The sequence below is a fragment of the Cherax quadricarinatus genome, chromosome 26 (assembly GCF_038502225.1).
Source record: "Cherax quadricarinatus isolate ZL_2023a chromosome 26, ASM3850222v1, whole genome shotgun sequence".
In the NCBI taxonomy this organism is placed as follows: domain Eukaryota; kingdom Metazoa; phylum Arthropoda; class Malacostraca; order Decapoda; family Parastacidae; genus Cherax; species Cherax quadricarinatus.
The window spans coordinates 2,052,884-2,073,054 of record NC_091317.1 but is presented as its reverse complement, the minus strand read 5'-3'; the positions used below and the strand labels follow the sequence as shown (position 1 = coordinate 2,073,054).

General features: G+C 40.4%; 1 protein-coding gene across 1 annotated transcript in view; it reads right to left on the bottom strand.

Annotated features, from left to right (window-relative positions):
- Positions 1-17,271: 17,271 nt before the first annotated feature.
- Positions 17,272-20,171, bottom strand: part of cert (ceramide transfer protein) — a 97,619-nt gene continuing 94,719 nt past the window's right edge. Inside the window, exon 13 of the mRNA XM_070088739.1 lies at positions 17,272-18,115. Coding sequence (XP_069944840.1) covers positions 18,102-18,115 — 14 coding nt within the window. The 3' untranslated portion in view covers positions 17,272-18,101. The remainder of the gene's footprint in view (positions 18,116-20,171) is intronic.

The following is a 20,171-nucleotide window of genomic DNA, read 5'->3' as shown; positions in this document are numbered from 1 at the left end:
CTCAATATAACAAGTATTTTTATACATCAGCATAAAAAAAGTGACCTAAGATAGAGATGGCATCAAGCCGTCAGTGCTAGATATAGTATTTATTATACATAAAAAAAGAAGTCTTTAATATAAATTAACATACTTGGGTAGAGAGACTGTTCTATTAAGAGATGAAATACATTTTCCGGCATGAAGAACAAGGATGAAAAAATATGCAATCAGAACTGAATATAATTACTACAAGGAAAATGAGATAATTAAGAAAGCTTTCGAGAAACAAAAGAGAGTTCTTACCGGTAAAAGGGGCAGTTGTAAACAAATATGAAGAATTCAACAAGAAATATAAGAAGGAAATCACAGTTCATTCCTATTATTACATTATAGTATGTATACAGTATTAAAAACAACCAAACTCGTATGGGTCATTCAGAACTGCATTGCAAAGGGGTGGTGAAGGGGGAAAAGTGTGAAGGATAAACATTTTCAGAGAAATGTGTAATAAAGTAGTATATGTACAGTATGTATGTACTTTGAAAATGGTGTGGACCATGTTGCAGTTCGAGGGTAATCTGAATAGTGATGTCAGCACTCTTCTGTAAAGATAGCAATTAAATTAATGATGGCGTGTTTTCTTTATTTGGGTCACCTTGCACTGGCAGATGACTTCTGACCCATAGGGACCATTCAGCAGTGAAATGTCCAAAATAATGTTAATTCTATAAGAAACATGTTCCAATTAAGAGGAATAATGTATAGACAAACTTCCTTACCATATTACAGACAAGGTTGCACAAATTTACACAGAAAACAATCAAATAAAGAGTGATGCACATTAATGTTATAAAATATAAATGCAATAACAGCTTCACTCTTGTGATCAGCTAATTAGACACTAGTCTTCCAGATGCTTGTTTGTAAAAAAAAACCTACTTGAAAAACGTTATGATCCAGTTGAAATAAAATCCTTATTTTCTTACAGAATTTTAAAACCTGAAGTCTTGGGTAAGTTTTCTTATGAATTACACTACTTTGCATAGATATATAGTTACTGGAATGTTTAATTTTCCTTCCTTAGTCTATATTACCTGACCACAGTGTTTATCAAGAATACTAAATCACACACAAAAATAAATACATGAAATGAGTGACAAATGTATATGACCAGATCTTTAAAGTCAACAGTTCAATAGATAAAAGAAAATCAGTTATACAATTTTAGTCAGTCCAATTAGAATAATGACAAGTTAGAATTATCTCTAATGTAACATCTTCAGAAAATACCATAAATCTGGTTTAAACTAACAGCTTTCAAGCAAAAAAATATATTCCATTTCTTAACATATCAGATTAGCGATTTATTTAATAGATCATTTTTTACAACAGAATATTTGAAGGTATTCATAAATATGTAGAATTTCAATACTCTTATACATTGGTACTATAACCAGATATGTTACAGTATATACAAAGCATCTGATACTTTCAGGGATATTAATTTGTAGTATTGTAATGTAAATTAATCAAAAGCATATTTCAATTTTAAACTTTAAGTATCACAATCTAATTTGTACTAAACACACAGTTGCTACTGTATATAGTCTGATGGATGGGTTTTGTGAAGTAAATTTAATATTTAACATCAATATAGCTCTGTTTTTCATGCAATGAAAGTAATCTGTAAGGTTGCCCAAGTACACCCACGTACTATTAATTTTTTTTCTATAAAAACAGGATACATGTACTGTGTAACAAATAATAGCACAGTATATAAATACTGAGTTTGTATGTACTGTAATAAAGATGCAAACTGCAGTTATAGGAATCTTTAGTTAGACAACCTTTTGCCTATATGTATACAGCTTTTCATTGATTTGGAAAAACTTGTTGTATGGGCAAAACCTTGTCTCAAAGTGTCTTATAACTATAATTTGGCTTTATTACATACAAAAACAATATACTCTTCTCTTTTATATCTTAAACATATTAAACAAAACCCTTAAAATACATGCAACATTTTATTTTTCCACAATACAAATAAGGCATATCTAGTATCCTTGAGATCACTCGTCAACATTTACCTCCACACAACACAATCATCCTCTACAAGTACCAAACATATGGAAGGTAAATTTTGTACACAGACCAGTTTATTAGTATTACATACAAATAAAATGCTCTTCTTTATGTTTATTATATTTTAGCAATAACACACCATACTAGAGAAAATAAAATGCATTCCTTTAATGTCTCAGGCATTATAATATTGACAGCAAAAAGAAACAAGGGCAATCATGTGGAGTTCTCAGGCATTTATTTTCAGTGGGACACCCAGCTGCTAGGGTAGCTTGTCTCTCAAGATTAAGTGATGGAGAATCAAGCCTCCATTAGTCCACTGCAATGAATGACCCACATGCATTTAGCACTCAATAATACAGCCTCGCCTCACTTAACGAAGGAGTTCTGTTCCTAAGACCACGTTGGTAAATGAATTCATTACTAAGTGAGGACCATACTATAATGGTCCTCGCTTTTAATATCACCTTTGCACCAATTACAACATTTTTAGTATATATTTACATGTTTATATATTACTGTAACATATATTGTGATAAACAGAATAGAGGAAATCAGCTCTAATATACATTATTTAGGTATGCGTACTGGGTGGAGAGCTTGTCATAATTCCGAGTCGTTGGTAAATGATTATGTCACTAAGTGAGGAGAGGCATGCATGAGCGTGTTAGATAGGAGTGAATGGAGACGAATGATACTTGGGACCTGACGATCTGTTGGAGTGTGAGCAGGGTAATATTTAGTGAAGGGATTCAGGGAAACCGGTTATTTTCATATAGTCGGACTTGAGTCCTGGAAATGGGAAGTACAATGCCTGCACTTTAAAGGAGGGGTTTGGGATATTGGCAGTTTGGAGGGATATGTTGTGTATCTCTATACGTATATGCTTCTAAACTGTTGTATTCTGAGCACCTCTGCAAAAGCAGTGATAATGTGTGAGTGTGGTGAAAGTGTTGAATGATGATGAAAGTATTTTCTTTTTGGGGATTTTCTTTCTTTTTTTTTGGGTCACCCTGCCTCGGTGGGAGACGACCGACTTGTTGAAGAAAAAAAAAAAAAAATTATTATAATTATTATTACAGCCTCTCCTCACTTAACAACAGGGTTCCGTTCCTGAGAGTAGGTTGGTAACCGAATTGGTCATTAAGCAAGGAGCATACTACTATACTGGTAGTGGGTTTGTGTCAACCATCTTTAGATATTTTTAATGTCACCTTTGCACCATTTATATCATTTCTGGTACATTTTTAAGTGTTTACACAGTAGTGTACTGTATACTGTAATAAACAGAATAGAGAAAATCAGCTCTAATATACATTATTTAGGTTTGCATATTGGTTGGAAAGCTGGTTGTAAGTATGAGTGGTCTGTAAACAAGTACGTCACTAAGTGAGCAAAGGCCATATTAATCTTTTCAGTCACAGGCTCCAAAATCTGGGTATGAATGACTTTATTCAAAGAATTTTTCCACCATTTGCTCAAAGCATAGTAACTGAAAAGGTAACTACGAACAGCAGCAAGTATGCAGTACAGAAGAAACTGAAGAAGCAATTTTCTTTCCTATATTAAGAGAAAAAGTTACAAGAGTGGAAAGGATGGTTGCAGCTGAAAACAAAAGAAAAAAATAATCCCCATAATCATACCATTACATTTTTCCATCAAGCAAATAGATGCAGCATTCTATTTGGCTGAAAATATTTTAGTAAGCTGACTATTTACTATAGACAAAAATGGTTATATCCTTTTTTTACTGTATGAAATGAACACTTTATATGGGTGGAAGGAAGGGGCTCTGCATCAATCTGAGTTGAGCAAACTTATTAGTACAATAATCTATAGTACACGTATGTACTATAGCTGAAACTACACTGTTTCTTCCATTCTGTAAGAGAATTAAAGTAGATGGGGGAGAACACCAACACCTGCTGTGTCACCTCATTGCTCCCTACAATTCACTGCTCCTCAAAATTTCATTGTTTTTCTATAAATCCACCACATACAGTATGCTAACCTCCAGTTACAGAGAAGTACATTAACAATTTCACTGTCTGTCATGTAGAGCTACATCAGTGAGATCAGTATTGCTCTCATAGATCTACACAATTCACAATGCCCTCAAATTTGCTGCAAGAAGCAAATTTTGTCCTAGACATGAGAGAATGGATCTGTGGTGGGTGTGTGCAATATAAATAAAGAAAATCCTGCCCAGTGCAATGCATAAGAACAGTTAACTTTTGTCCCTACGTTTTGATTTAAGTAGCAATTTTGGGCTGTTTAAGTGGGTTTTCTTGGTTTCATTGGCTGTGACTATGTCAATATTATTATAATAAAAAAAGAAGCGCTAAGCCACAAGGGCTATACAGCGCTGCAGGGTAGGGAAGGAAGCAAGGGAATTGGATGGCAGAAGGGAGGGGGGATGATCAGCAGGTTACAGAAAACAGCGGGGCAGGGGATAGTACGGGGGTAGAGGGTAGCAAGAGATTGAAGTAGAAAGGGCTGAAAGTATCAGAATTTGTGAAGTAAGTCAGTCGTTGTCAAAAAGTCAATGAGAGAGTCCGGATGAAAGGTGGGTCCATCAGCGAGAAGGGAAGGTAAAGAGAGAGCAGCGGGGCGAAGACGACGACAGAGGTAAATTCTGCGTGCTCGTTGATAAAGTGGGCAGTCCAACAGAATGTGGCTGACTGATAATGGAGCTTGGCAATTCTCACAGAGAGGAGCAAGACGCCTCTCCATGAGATATCCATGAGTAAGACGAGTATGGCCAATGCGAAGATGGGAGAGAGTAGTCTCCCAACCTCGACACTGGTGATAAGAAGACGGCCAGTAACCTATACTCGGTTTAATAGACTGAAGTTTGTTGCCGAGCATAGTAGACCAACGTTGTTGCCAACGGGTGTGAAGGTGGGAAGATATTACAGCAAAATAGTCCGTACATGGAATACCTCTATAAGAAACTGGTAGGTCATGTACTGCTGACCGCGCAGCAGTGTCTGCCTGTTCATTGCCCTGTACGTCAACATGACCAGGGACCCAACAAAAAACAATATCTTTATGCTTGGTAAAGATGCGGCGTAGCCAAAGTTGGATACGGAGGACTTAGGGGTGAGGTGTATCAAATTTTTGTATAGCCTGTAAAGCACTAAGGGAGTCTGAGACAACCACAAATGATGACACAGGCATAGATGCAATACGGATAAGTGCTGTAAGGATGGCATATAATTCAGCAGTAAAAATACTAGCCGAAGATAGTAAATGCCCTTGTAGGACGCTGTCCGGAAACACTGCTGCGAATCCTACGCCGTCAGAAGACTTAGAGCCATCTGTGTACACAGCAATGGCATGAGAATGAGAGTGAAAGTGGTCAAGAAAAAGAGAGCGGGAAGCGACCGTAGACAGTTGGGCTTTCGAGCAAGGGAGGGAGAAAGAACAGACTCGAACAGCTGGAACTTCCCAGGGGGGTAGGGAAAAGTGAGATGCTACATGTACATAGAAAGGTGGTAGTTGAAGAGAAGACAAGAGCGAATGAAGGCGAAGAGAGAAGGGACGGAGTAAGCAGGGGCGGCGAACAAATAAAGAATGTCTACTAATATCAGTGACCATTCTATAAATGGAAGGATTGCGGAGATCATGAGAGCGTACATAGTAGCGCAGGCAATGGGCATCACGGCGATCGGATAAGGATGGAACGTTCGCTTCTGCATAGAGGCTTTCGACAGGGGAAGAGCGAAAAGCACCAAGGCATAAACGTAATCCTTGGTGATGAATGGGGTTAAGGCTAGAGAGAGTAGCAGGAGATGCCGCTGAATAGATCTGGTCACCATAATCAAATTTCGATAAAATAAGGGTGGAATGTAGGTGAAGGAGGGTTCGACGATCAGCTCCCCACGAAAGATGAGCAAGGGTTTTAAGAAGGTTCAGCCGGCTGTGACAAGTTGCCTTCAGAGAGGTAATGTGAGGTTTCCAGGATAACCTACGATCAAAGAGGAGGCCCAGAAACTTGACTGTATCACGTTCAGGGATACGAGAGCCATAGAGGTACAAAGGATGATCGGAGATGACAGAGCGTCTAGTGAAAGTGATTTGGTGGGTTTTAGTGCTGGAAAATTTAAACCCATGTGTGGTGGCCCAATTGGAAACACGGTCGACTGCATGTTGGAGAGAAACTGTAAGGAGGTGACAGTCAGCGCCTGCACAGGCAATAGCAAAGTCATCAACATAGAGTGATGACCAAATATTTGATGGAAGACTAGAGGCCAAATCATTAATAGCAAGGAGAAAAAGTGTTGTGCTCAGAACACATCCCTGGGGGACACCTTCAGCTTGGATAAAGTCCGGGGAGAGCACATTATTAACCCGAACACGGAAATGCCTGTCAGTTAAAAAGTTCTTAAGGAAGGATGGTAGATTGCCTCGAAGGCCTAAGGAGTGGGCTTGGGCTAAAATATTATACCTCCAAGTTGTGTCATATGCCTTCTCAAGGTCAAAAAATATGGCAATAACTGAGTGGTTATTCGCAAAGGCATTACGAACATACGTCTCCAAGCGCAGTAAGGGGTCTATGATAGAACGTCCCTTACGAAAGCCATATTGACGAGTGGAGAGACTGTTGTGTCTCTAAATACCACACTAAACGTCTATTTACTAGACGTTCCATTACTTTGCAAACTGCACTGGTAAGAGCAATGGGACGATAGTGGGAGGTTTCATGTCCCGTAGTGCCTGGTTTGCGGAAAGGGAGAACAATGGCGGATTTCCACAGCTGTGGAAGAACTCCTTGTGACCAAATAAGATTGTAAAGGCGTAATAGGACTGCAAGGGCTGACTGATGTAAATGTTGTAGCATACGAATATGAATGTCGTCGGGCCCAGCTGCCGATGATCGACAAGCTGAGAGTGTTGCCTCCAGTTCTTGAAGTGTAAAAGGCACATTATACTGTTCTTCTCTGAGAGAAGAAAAGTCCAAGGGTGCTAACTCTCTGGCAGACTTTGAGGAAAGAAATGAGGGGCATAGATGGAGTCCCTGAGAAATACGGACCAGATGATTGCCAATTTCATTGGCAACATCTAGTGGGTTTGCGATATCAACACCGGCAACCCGCAGAACAGGAGCCGGGTCAGGAGAATATTTACCACTCAGTTTTCGTACTTTTTTCCAGACTGCACTCATAGAGGAAGCAGAGGTGATGGTGGAGACATAATCTCGCCAGCAAGTGCGTTTAGCGTCACGGATGACACGGCGAGCGATCGCACGCTTCTGTTTAAAATCAAGGAGTCGCTCTGTGGTTCTATTGTACCGGTACCTGCCCCATGCAGCGCGTTTCAAACGTACTGCACGAGCACAAGCAGGAGACCACCAAGGCACGCATTTCTGAGAATGCCTGCCCGAAGTTTGGGGTATAGAATGAGAAGCTGCGGTGAAAACGGAGGACGAGAAGAGGTGTAAAAGCTCATCGATGGAGGACGAAGAAGGAACCTCTTTAAAAACAGTAAGGTGTGAGTAAAGGTTCCAATTTGCCCGATTAAATTGCCAGCGTGGGGTGCGAAGAGGTGGCGAATATGAAGGGGAAGTAAGAATGATTGGGAAATGATCACTGTCATGTAAGTCCGGGAGAACAGACCAAGTGAAGTCTAATGCGGCAGAGGAAGAGCAGATTGAGAGATCGATGCAAGAGAGAGTATGAGTCCGAGGATCAAAATGGGTGTGAGTACCTGTATTTAAAACATGGAGGGGGTGGGTGGCAAGAAAAGCCTCTAACTGAATTCCACGGGAATCACAGTGAGACCCCCCCCCAGAGGAAATGGTGGGCATTAAAATCACCAAGTAACAGAATCGGTGGCGGTAATGACGAAACAAGGAAGGCAAAATCTGGAATAGATAATGCCCGAGAAGGAGAGAGATATAAAGAACAGAGCGTATACCACCTATGTAAGTGGATACGGGCTGCTGTGTAATGCAGCGAAGTATGAACAAATAGCTGATGGTACGGAATATCAGTGCGGAGAAGAAGGGCACTTTCATTAAAGGTCCCATCAGGAAAAGGATCAGAATAATACAATAAATTATAGCCTGAGATGTGAGAAATAACAGCAGAGTGTAATTTTGGTTCCTGTAAGCAAACACCAACAGGGGCAAACTGGGAGAGTAACATCTGAAGCTCACCCCAATTACCCCTGAGGCCGCGTATATTCCACTGTAAATAGGCCATGATTGGCAATGATAAAGATACTTGAAATCCGCAGGTAAGGGTTCCTACGGACTAGAAGGGTTAGAAAAGTCCACATGCGGAGGCAGTGGAAAATGTTCAAGCAGCGAAGGAACGGTGCGCTGTGAAGAAAGGAGTTGCGCAGATGGAGCAGAGGAGAGAGAAAGAGCGGAAGGTGGATCAGTGTCCATTGATGGTTTGGTCTCTGCAATATATTCAGAGATTGCTTCAAGTGTTTCGGAATTCAGAGATGTCGTATGGGAGACAATATTGGGAATGGTAGGGGGAGGATGAGTAAAGATTGGAACTGTATTGGACTGTACCAAGGTAGGGGGGGGGGGGCGAAAGGGTGGAGGGAACTGGAGAAGCGTGGCAGGGGACAGAGGAGGCAGGAACCTGGGAGGTGGCAGAAGAGGAAGAAACTTGGGAGGGAACAGGGGAGGAAGGTACATTACGAGGAGGAGGGTGAACCTCTGCACTTGTAACTGAGCCAGTGAGAGGGGAAGAACTAGGGACAGAGACAGGGAGGGTAAAATGAAGAGGTGGAAGATGGGTAGGAGGTGTTACCGGACCTTCTTTTGACTTTTGAGAAGTAGAGGGACGATTGGGAGGAGGTGTCGTACGAGGTCTCGTCGATACTGAGGCTTGTGAGAGAGAACTCGAAGAAGCGAGATTAGACTGAGGCGTTGAAGTAGGGACATCTGAGCCGAGGACAGAAAAAGGATTAGATACAGGAGTGATTATGGGAGAGGTAACCACAGAGGTGGGTGTAGAAGATGGGATACCAGAAGTGGGGGGACGTTTTGAAACACGGGAATAAGAAACACGTGGGAGTCTCCCTTGGAGGCGGAGATGAGAAACTGCCATGGCATAAGGGAGACCTTCTGTCTCTGAGGTAACGGATTTCCCGCTCGTTTAAATAGACCTGACAACGGCGAGAGTACGAAGGGTGAGCCTCATGACAGTTAAGGCAAGAGGGAGATCGATTGCAAGACGTATTAGAATGGTCATCGGCACCACAGACTGGGCATTCGGCGATAGATCTGCAATATTTCGCTGGATGGCCAAATCGCCAGCAATTTCTACACTGTTGTGGTGTAGGGATCACCTTTCGAACTTGTAACCGATGTCCTGCTATATAAACTGAGGATGGGAGTTCTCGGCTGTCAAAAGTTAAACGAGCCACATTGCTAGGGTATCGTCTCCGCCCACGGGCAGGAAGAACGTAAGTGTCTACCTTGAGGATTGGGAGATCTTGGAGCTCCAGCTGTTCTAGAATGTCGGTGCCACATGTCTGGAAATTTCGTTGAACTATGGTATGGGGCAGAATGACGGTACCACTACAAGAATTGAGGGAATGATGTTTTTCAAGAGTGACAGGAACAGTATCGATATGGGAAAGACGAGAGAGCTCATGAGCCTGGGTAGCATTCTGTACGGTAATGATGCACGTACCGCTCTTAAGAGAATGAAAAGAAATATCTTTACCAACATGGCGTAGGAGTGCCTTGCCAATACTATGGTCAGAAAGATAGGCAGTAGAGGAAGTTGGTCATAAAGTGAAGAATTTAGTCCACTGTTCAGTCTGAAACTGAGCGTGGAAAGGTAGTGAAGGACGTGTCGATCGTTTCTGAGAAGAACGAGAAGGTGGAGAAGTATCATCAGCAGGTAATTGTCGTTGGCATTTAGGCGTGGGACCAGAGTTGGTCCGACGTGGAACGGGTCGGCGATTTGAAAATTGCTGCACCGTAGAGGGAGAGGCCGGAAGCATAGTCAGAGGAGAGCGAAGGTCCGATAAATCTAAAGAGTCAGTCGAGGCCTCAGTACCTGAAGCGGGTGAGGAAACAGCACCGGCAATAGGTACAGAGGCATGAGGAATGTCTGAAGAGTGGTCCAAAGACGAGGCGGGGTCAGAACGGGGTGCGGTATCAAGAAGGGGCCCGGGGGTACCAGGTTCATGGACTAGGGCTGCCATGGTTAGGTTACTTCTTTCTTTTTGTTTTTAAGAAAAAAAAAGAAAGAAGAAAAGAAAATAAAAATAAAAAAAAGAAAAAAAAAGGGGGGACCGGGGAGGGATAGGTCCTAGGAGGAATGAAAGGGCCAGAAATCTCCCTCCGCGCCCAAGAGGACCTCAGCACCGCAAGTAGCGCAGATGCAGCATGGAACCCGTGCCATACCCTACCCATCATGCTAGTAAACTAACAATCCGGGATAGCAACCTCACATCTGCCGAGCTACCTCGGTGGACAAAAGAGAGGGCGGCCGGATATCCGCCACAAAGCATCCGAAAGGTGGCTTCCAGAGATACACTCGTCGCCCGAAAGACACCCAAAGCTACTCCGGGATACCGGAGAGGGATCGGGACATCCCAAGGCGATCCAGATTCCACGGCAAACTACGCCACCGCTAAGAACCTCAACGGAATGGGATGGACCCCGGTATCCTTTCCTCTACGTAGGAACTAGCGCGCCTGTGGGAGAAATCCCAAAGGACAAAAAGAGGAAGGGCAAAAGGGAGGGGTGGGGAGGGGGAGGAGGAAAGGAAAAAGGGGAGGATGGGGAGGATGGGATAGGGGAGGGGAGATTGGGGGGTAATTAGGTTCGGTCTGAGGAAGAAGACCGATAGGTCTAATTCCTCAGACCAAGAGCCTCTTCACCACGCCAAGGAGCCCCCCTTGAAGAGGGACTATGTCAATAGACAGACCAGAAGATATACTAGTAAAATGGAGAAAGTTTTGATAAGTTTCTGACTGGAAATGGCTTGAAAAAGGTCTCAAAATTGCAGAAATGTTGATTTTTGGCAATTTTCCTGTTGAATGGTTGGGTTCCTTACCCTCTTCCCCAGTCTGTATTATGGAATTTTACTTGGTCTTCTTCAATTATTAGAACAGCCTATGCCATGAACAAACATTATTGGTGATGGTTCATTAGCCAATAAATGGGGAAATGAATAAAATTTTTGTATGACAATGGATTCAAAGTGAGGGCAAGATTATTTAGGAAAGACTGGGATATGATTAACGAACAGAGGGAGGGTTGCATTAGTGCCTGGAATACCTACAGTGCTTGTTTTGGACTCTGTTGTTTAACCCTTTGAGGGTTTTCGTCGTACTAGTACGTCTTACGCGTAGGGGTTTTTGACGTACTAGTACGCATAAATTCTAGCGGCCTCAAATCTCGCGCGAAAAGGCTGATAGGCCTAGGTGTGAGAGAATGGGTCTGCGTGGTCAGTGTGCGCGGTAGAAAAAAAATCTGGGACCCAGTGGTGCATTGTGGGAATGCCCTCTTAGTAAACAATGTCCACCATGCCTCGCGGTAAGAAGCTCCTCACTCCTCGGCGAATTGGGACACTTTTGTTCCCCAGTGACAGTTCTAATAGTGATGGAAGTGCCAGTGAAGATGAGTTTCGTGGTTTTAGTGAGGTTTTGACCGAAACTAATGACCATAATATCGGTAATAGTGAAGAAAACCCAGACGACCCTCAGCCTTCCACCTCTGGTGCTGGGCCCTCGTGTTCACGTTCAGTTGTTCCAGAACCCAAGAGGAAACTTCTATTTTCCCAAATCCCAGACTCAGATGAGAGCATGGGTGATGATAGTGATAGTGAATATGAACTACAAGCTCTTCAAACTAGTTCCAGTAGTGATAGTGAAGTGCAATATTCCCCAGTGAAGCGTCAGTATATACGACGATATATGCGCTCTGGAAGTGTGCCATATGTTATACCAAGGGGAAGGAGTGTATCTCGGAGTACATCCCGTGGCTGTACAACAGGAACAGACAGTGAAAATGACGAAGATACTGTTGCAATTGGGATGGAAAATGTGCGTGGTGGTAGTGGTGCCGGCGGTGAGGCACCAGCAGTGGGCCATGCTGCCACCCACGCTGCCAGCCACGCCGCTGCCTCAGCTGATCTAGAACAAAGGCCACCATCCCCCACTCCCCCACCACACCAGCCTCCACAACCACAACCTCCACAACCACAACCTCCACAACCACAACCACCTGTCATTGTCCAGTACCCACCAGCAGACCGCACCTGGGATTGGCAGGAAGCTGTCAATTTTGTTCCAAATCCCCACCAGTTTGATGGCAGCCAAAGTGGAATACGGCCATCTTGTGCACTTGGGAACAATGCCACTGAACTGGAATGTTTCGAGTTATTCTTTGACGAACCACTGATGAAAAGTATTGTCATGGAAAGCAACACATACTACGAGTACACCATGGCAAACACAATACTTTCACCAAAATCACGTCTACACCAATGGAAGGAGGCAACTGTGGCTGAGATGTATCTTTTCTTTGCCACAATAATGCTTATGCCACATGTGTATAAGCACAAAGTGAAATCATACTGGTCAACAGACCCCCTGATTGCAACACCAGGTTTCAGTGATATAATGCCAGTGAATCGATTTGTGCTAATGTTACATATGCTTCACTTCTCAGATAAAACCAGGCCTGACAGAACTGACAGGTTATATAAGATTAGGAATGTGTTTGTGTATCTGAAACAGAAATTCAGTACTCATTTTTATCCCTTCAGGAAGCTTGTAATTGACGAGTCTTTGATTCTGTTCAAAGGAAGACTCTCTTTCAAGCAGTACATACCAAGCAAGAGGAAACGCTTTGGTATAAAGTTGTTTGTGCTTTGTGATTGTTACAGTGGTCTGGTATTGGATATTATTGTGTACACTGGAAGTTATACATTGCAAAATACCAGGAAGTTATTGGGCATCTCAGGTGATGTGGTTCGAACAATGATAGAACCATACCTTGGTAAGGGGCATATATTATATACAGATAACTGGTACACAAGCCCCTCACTCAGTGATTTTTTGCGAGTGAACATGACAGATGTGTGTGGCACAGTGCGTGCAAATCGAAAACATATGCCCAGGTTTGATGCTGGCACTCGCAGAGGTGAGGTGCAGGCGTTTGCTGCCAATGACATCATGGCATTTCGGTGGCATGACAAACGAGATGTCACACTGTTGTCATCAATTCACCCTAATGAAATGGCAGACAGTGGCAGGCAGCATAGAGAGAGAAATGAACCCATTCTAAAACCTGCAGCTGTGATTGATTACACCTTCAACATGCGTTCAGTGGACAAATGTGACATGCAGATTGGGTTTGCTGATTGTGTTCGCAAGAGTTATAAGTGGTACATCAAACTGTTTTTCCATCTTCTGGACATTTCCATGCTCAATGCTTATAATATGTATAAGATGAGCACCAGAAACAAACCACAGTACGGCGAATTCTGTTTGTCTGTCATCAGACAAATAGTATTCAAGTACCAAGGAAATGCACCTGCAATTGACCGCCCACCAAATTATCAACAACTACCTGCTCGTCTGAAGCATGGTGATCACTTCCTGGTAAAACTGCCTGCTACTGCTTTGAAGAAAAAGGCTCAGAAGAGGTGTTACGTCTGTTCACATACAAAAAAACGCCCACGACAACGCAGAGACACTCGTTTTATGTGTGAGGAGTGCAAAACTCCACTGTGCATGACACCATGTTTCAAAGAGTTCCACAGGCTGCAGAACTTCTAGAAACATGTCCTGTGACTGTATATGTGTATATAAAATATAGAAAAATAGTAATAAACAACATTTCATATTGTTTGTTTGTGTAAATATTTTCTGTAAACAAAATAATGACAACAGTGTTTACGCCCTTATTGTGTAGTATTGAAAAAGAAATAACTTACAAAATACTGATCATGTTGGCCTCAGAGGCCATAAAAGTTACTCAGAAAAAGAAAAATTGAAAAAAAATTGAAAATAGTACATAAAAAAGTAAATAGAAAAATACCGGGTGACGGCAGTCGGCGATGTTACCATATGTTGTTCAATTTTGGCAAATTTCACACCTCCATATCTCGGTAAGTATTGACGCTAAAATTTTTTTGTTTAGCCTATAATGTTTAGAAAAAAATACTCTATTTTTTCATAAGAAAAAATAATTTTTTTTTTTTGAAATTTGGCCGACCCTGAGAACGAGTTTCGGAGAGGGCCTGTCGACCCTCAAAGGGTTAAATTGGGAAAATTGCCAATTTCTGAATGCTTAATAGGATAGTCCTGACTGTTAAATACAGTTTCTTGCAATCATTGGCTAGTATGGAAGATATACTCATGAAATAGCCAGGAATTGGGTCAGTCTGAGCACTGGAATTGACCTAAAATAGGCATCAAATTTGGTGAAATCACTCGAGTCAAGTGCTCCCTGACCTCCAACTTCGTGCCTAAGCTTTATGCTAAATTTTGCATTTTTTATATCATTACCTTTAGAAAAAGACTGTCCATTCAGAAAAATTTATTTTAATTTTTCCTAATTGGCAACAAAATAAGCTTTCGATTTGGAGGTGTTAACAGTGAAAGCCTTAACTGCAGTACAGACACTCCTCACTTAATGACCTACCTGTTTAACAACCACACAGACTTATGACCAGCTCTCCAACCAGATGGTATTGTACACTGTACAAGAACTTTGGTCATGGAAACGGGAGCATGGCGTCACGGCGTCGAGCATTTCATCTCTCATCACATTTTCTCAGTTTGTCTCATTCGCACAGTCAGTCGGTATTCACTAAACTAGCTTTCACAATCTCCAAGACTAGATATTTCATCCCCTACCCTTTCAATTCCTTCCATCTCCTCACCGAAGCTGCAGAGGGCCCTTACCCGGGCCCTCTGCAGCTTCTGATAACCCTGCTGATAAATCTGATGATGATGCTCCTTGCTTATCGACTGATTCACTGAATGACCTAGTTGTAGGAATGGAACTCTGGCATTAAGTGAGGAGTGCCTGTACTATAAAGAATATTCCTGTAATTAAGAGTTTAATCCAGCAAACTGACAAAAGTACTTTACCATAAAATATTCAGATTTCTTGATAATCTGTACCAAATCAAATATGAGCCCACCATAAACACAAAATGAACATATACAAAAACATTTTTGATGAGAAAGTCGAGTTAAAAATTTCAATACTTCACTCACCTTGGACAAGCTACACCTGTTGTTTCTTAGCCATCGACAGCACTTGCATCTTCCTCTTATCACTGTAGCTTAATCAGCATTGCTCTTAGACCTCTTTTTTAATAAAATGGAATTTACTTGCAAACAATGAAATATTAATATAAAGGTCTTCATCCAGTGTGTATGGAACAGACTAATAAATTTATGAAGACTGTATACATAAACAGAGAAATGGTAATCTCAATAAGATTAGAGATAAGCAAAATTATAGAGAAGAAAGCAGATACTATGGCTCTAACTACAGTAAAACCAAATTGAGCAAACATTCTACATGAGTTAACATTCAAGGGAAACTGAGAAGACGCATGATAGAAAAAAAGGTAGACCTGGGAATATTGGTAAATGAACACTAATGACACTAAAATCCCAAACAAATATCAAAACCTTAGTAGTAGAAATACAAAAACACAAAAGACATACAGTATACATAAATTGTATATACATATAATCCACTGTAACAGCACGTAGTGAGAGACTTGTCAAAATGATTGAGGAAATGTGTAAAATATTTAGGGCACCATTACTGAACTGTAACCATGGAGGCGAAATTCTGTTACTGGAAATTTCAATTACTGTACTGTATAAAGAAATAGACTGGAAAGTCTATAAGGCTGAAGCAGCAAACAAACCAAATTCCTAAATATGACATATGCATCAGGACACTAAAGAGAGAGAAGGCATCACACCATCAATACTAGACAACGTATTTATTAGAAAAGAAGAAATTTCTATAAATTTCTGTATCTAAAGCCACTTGGTAAAAGTAATCATCAATTTGAAATAACACACTATGTCACAAAGTATGGCTTTTAGGAGGAAACAGGAAAAAAACAGGCAGTGACAACTAGATTACAAAAAACTGAGGATGCATTAAAAACAAAGCAATCTAGCTGGAATACTTTCTTAAGCAGAGTTGGAAGGAATAAAGGAGAAACGCTAGGTATGTTGGTTAAAGAAGGGGTAGTAGGTTGTCAAGAGTGTAATAGGATAAAGCATGGCAGCTGTTACACAATATCCAAAAATAGAGGACTCCCAGGCCTAATCACCTGCCCTACAAGTCTCTGGAGAGATACATAAATTCATCAATAATAGTATACAGCAACTGCATTTCTCCATTCCCCCAGCCATCAGTGAGCCCAAGAAGATGCATTAAACATGCAGTACTATATGCAGATATAGTACTACATGGTTATGTGCAGATAACCATCAAAGGACTAGTTGCAGCTACAGGGCCAAAAGGGTGCAAGCTCTCTAATGTCTGCTTAGCTTGACCCATACATGAGCAGCCAAATGGTTAAGTAGGATTAACACTGAACTTCTATGTTTTACCTACAGTATACCTATCCACCTACCCAAGAAATGCATTTCCCATTGAAAGACCATAATTCCAGAGTCATATTTAATTCCTAGGTAAGCAAAAACAAGTATACAAGCTTTCATGCATTAAAAACATGAGAGCAGCACTTTGTCAATTTCTGTACTTACAGCCACTCTGGTGTGGTAAGCTCCAGCCAATGCAACAATGAAGGTAATAATCCATCCAGCACAAAAATGTTTAGGTGAAATTTCAATACAAAAGCATGAATAAAAATTTATCTTCAAAATAAATGAACCATATCAGTGACTTAATGACTCTCTGATCTACATTGCTGTATATATAAAAAATTAAAAAATGGAGAGCAAAACAGTATGCAGCCTATGAAAGTTTACTTTTTTTTTTTTTTTTTTTTTACGTATTCAATGCACCAAGAAAAAACGTCAAGTTCCTCAATTTTTATAATTCTTCAAAAATATTCTCCATTATATATGGCAAACCTTTAGAGCATAAACATTTAAATAGGAGCCAACAGCCTCATAAATACTGTAGTTTAAGATCCATGCATTAATACAAGTACATATGACAAATCATCCTTTATGTCAGCCATACTCACTATGGTTGAATTTAAATGTTAATTGCAAATAGATATTTTATTTAAGTATCTTTTACACAACTTTCAAGAGCAAATACATTCTCCCTACAGCTCACAAACTTTTAATCATTATTATCATAAACATGCAAGACATAGGTCTACTTATAATCAAACCTGAGATAGTTAGGTGTGTCATGACTAGGGAATATGAAGAAATGCTATTATTATCTCTATACCATATAACATTTTCAACACAGAAATCTATGTTCCATATTTAACATTCGCCAGAGAAACCAGTATATCTAACACAACACTTCTTTCATTAAGGCCAGAGGCTTAAAACCACTCCTTGTACCCCAATACTTTCATTACATGCTCTTTCTTGTACAGAATTTGCATGGGATATGATGCAGGGCTTTTCTTAGCATATAAAAATATTTGTTTATTTAGTAATGATATAACTGCATATGTTTATATATATAAAACAGTATGAAAAACTACTTTGTGTTCAGGTTCCATAAACTACTGTAAGAAAAACAACATACATATTAATTTGTCCCTTATAAAACCAGCAACAAACTCTTAAACCACTTTTGCTATCAGTATGACATCTTCCTTACCTTCTCCTGCATAAAGGCACACTAGCACTTCCTCTAGTGAAACATCAGACATTGTGCAATCTCCCAGCCCCATTCAGTAATAACCTTGATGAAGCAGCTACCAAGAGGCAGTGGGTGACACTGGTTCATGGAACCCTTGATAGTGTATCACACTTCAAATTTATATTCTGTGTTAGATTCCATGAACAACCTTAGGAATTTTACCATCAGCACCCAGTATCTTGGTCAAGGCAACTGAAGACCTGAAGGATACTCAAGTGCAAAGTACTGAAACAGAAAATTCAATCTGTGACATGGGTGATTTTTAAATCCAATTGCTAGATAGTTACATCAGGTTGGATGCGAGTAAAAAAAAATCTCTTCTGCAAGCCTGGACAAAGCCTTGCATCTGCAGGCAGGGATTGGTGTAAGCTTATATTCCTGCTAGTCAGGAAAATTTTGATCACTGCTTACAAGCATACACATACATACAAGAAGCGCATTGGTATTGTTAAAAAGAAACCTTTCATAATCACCTTCATGCATCAAAAACCCTAACATCCCTGAGGAGAACTGCCTCAATTATTAAGTTCCAAACAGTTGTCTGAGTATGTCAGTCCATATTTTTATACTGGTATAAGCCATAACATGCCTAAGACAAACTCTAGTCAGGACAGTTACTATATTCTACCATTCTTCAGTTTAAAGTCCACCTCTGGCTAGATTGGACACCTCAAGAATCAGTGCGAACCTCTCCAGTGTGAACTGCAATCACTGTCCCATATTACATTCACAATATAATACAAAGTAACATGAGAATACTGCCCAGCTTCTAAATTGTAAGTTCCAATGGAAGTCATGGAACTCTGAGGAATATATTAACAATCTAAAAATGCAATATCAAACCAAGGTATTACAGAACCATGGTCCCCAGAGGTCACGGCACAGACATGTGCAAGCTGTCTAAGCTAAGGTCCAGGATCTAGTCACTCTTCAAGTGCCATGGGTTCGGAAGTTGAGCTGAGGAAGGTCTACCTGTTGTGAGCACATATGATGAATCAACGAACCCTGATGAAGAGGATTCCAGTGTAAATGGAGCTCAAAGCTGAATAAATGAAGAAGAATATTCATAGGGGGTGCGTGGGTTTAGGTTGATTTTAGGTAGGTTCTCCATGAGGAAGCGGAAAAGAATCCTTTCCTCCAAAAGCTATGCGTGTCTTAAAAGGCGACTAAAATTCCAGAAGCAAGGGGGACTATTAACCTCTTCTCCTGTACAAATTACTAAATGTAAAAAGAGGAAGTTTCATTTCTTCTTTTTTGGGTCACCCTGCCTCGGTGGGAGACCGCCAGTGTTAAAAAAAAAAAAAAAAAAAAAAAAAATAGACAGGTGTGCATACATGCATGTATGGGTGTGTGCATACACCCACATGCATCCATATATGTGTGCATGTCCAAAGACCACTCCAGAATCCACAGCCATGATATAAACTTGTGGGACTGCTGATGCAAATACACACAGGTAAAAAAGGTGTCATACCAGACAAAAGTGCTTTAAGAATCCATTACTTTACATAACAGAGGATCAACAAACAGGTTGCCATTCCTATGGTACTGCATGGAACCTGATCATAAGAGACTACAACAACTACTCTTATACTAACGCTGAAGATAAACTTTTCTACAGAATTATAATTTGGAATAACAGTGATAAACAATAATACTTGATATGAATTAAATACCCATATCAAATTTATTCATAGTACCTCTGGTGTCATCAAGCAATTGTAAGAAAAACAGAGAGCATGACAATGACCACAATGTATAAGAGATTTTTTATACAAAATCCTCCAATGCAGTGACCATACATACATGCTCTCCCAATTTTTTTTTTTTTTTTTTTTTTTTTTTTTTACTATCAGTCATAATCTGGCAAATGAAGCATTCAACTAGTCTATGTCTGTTAGCTAAAACAGTGATAACACATCTCCAAGATTTTGAACCTGAGTAATGATTTACTATCCTCAATGCCAGTAAACTGATCTGTGTACTGTACCTACATATGAAGCCCTGCAACAATGAATCCTAAGAACATACATGAAAGTCACAATCATACATTTACACTTGCTCTGATAAAGTTTATAATATAATCTCACACATCTATAACTTCATTTCTTAACATCAAGAAAATAAAAGTAATCTCCCTTATAATCTTATAATATGAAAACAAAATCTACAAGAGCACCTCTGAATTTGTTCTTTAGTCCACTGAATAAAATACCTGCAGTACAACATAATATTATATATTGTATTATACCATCAGCCTCATTTCAGCGAGCATAGCAAC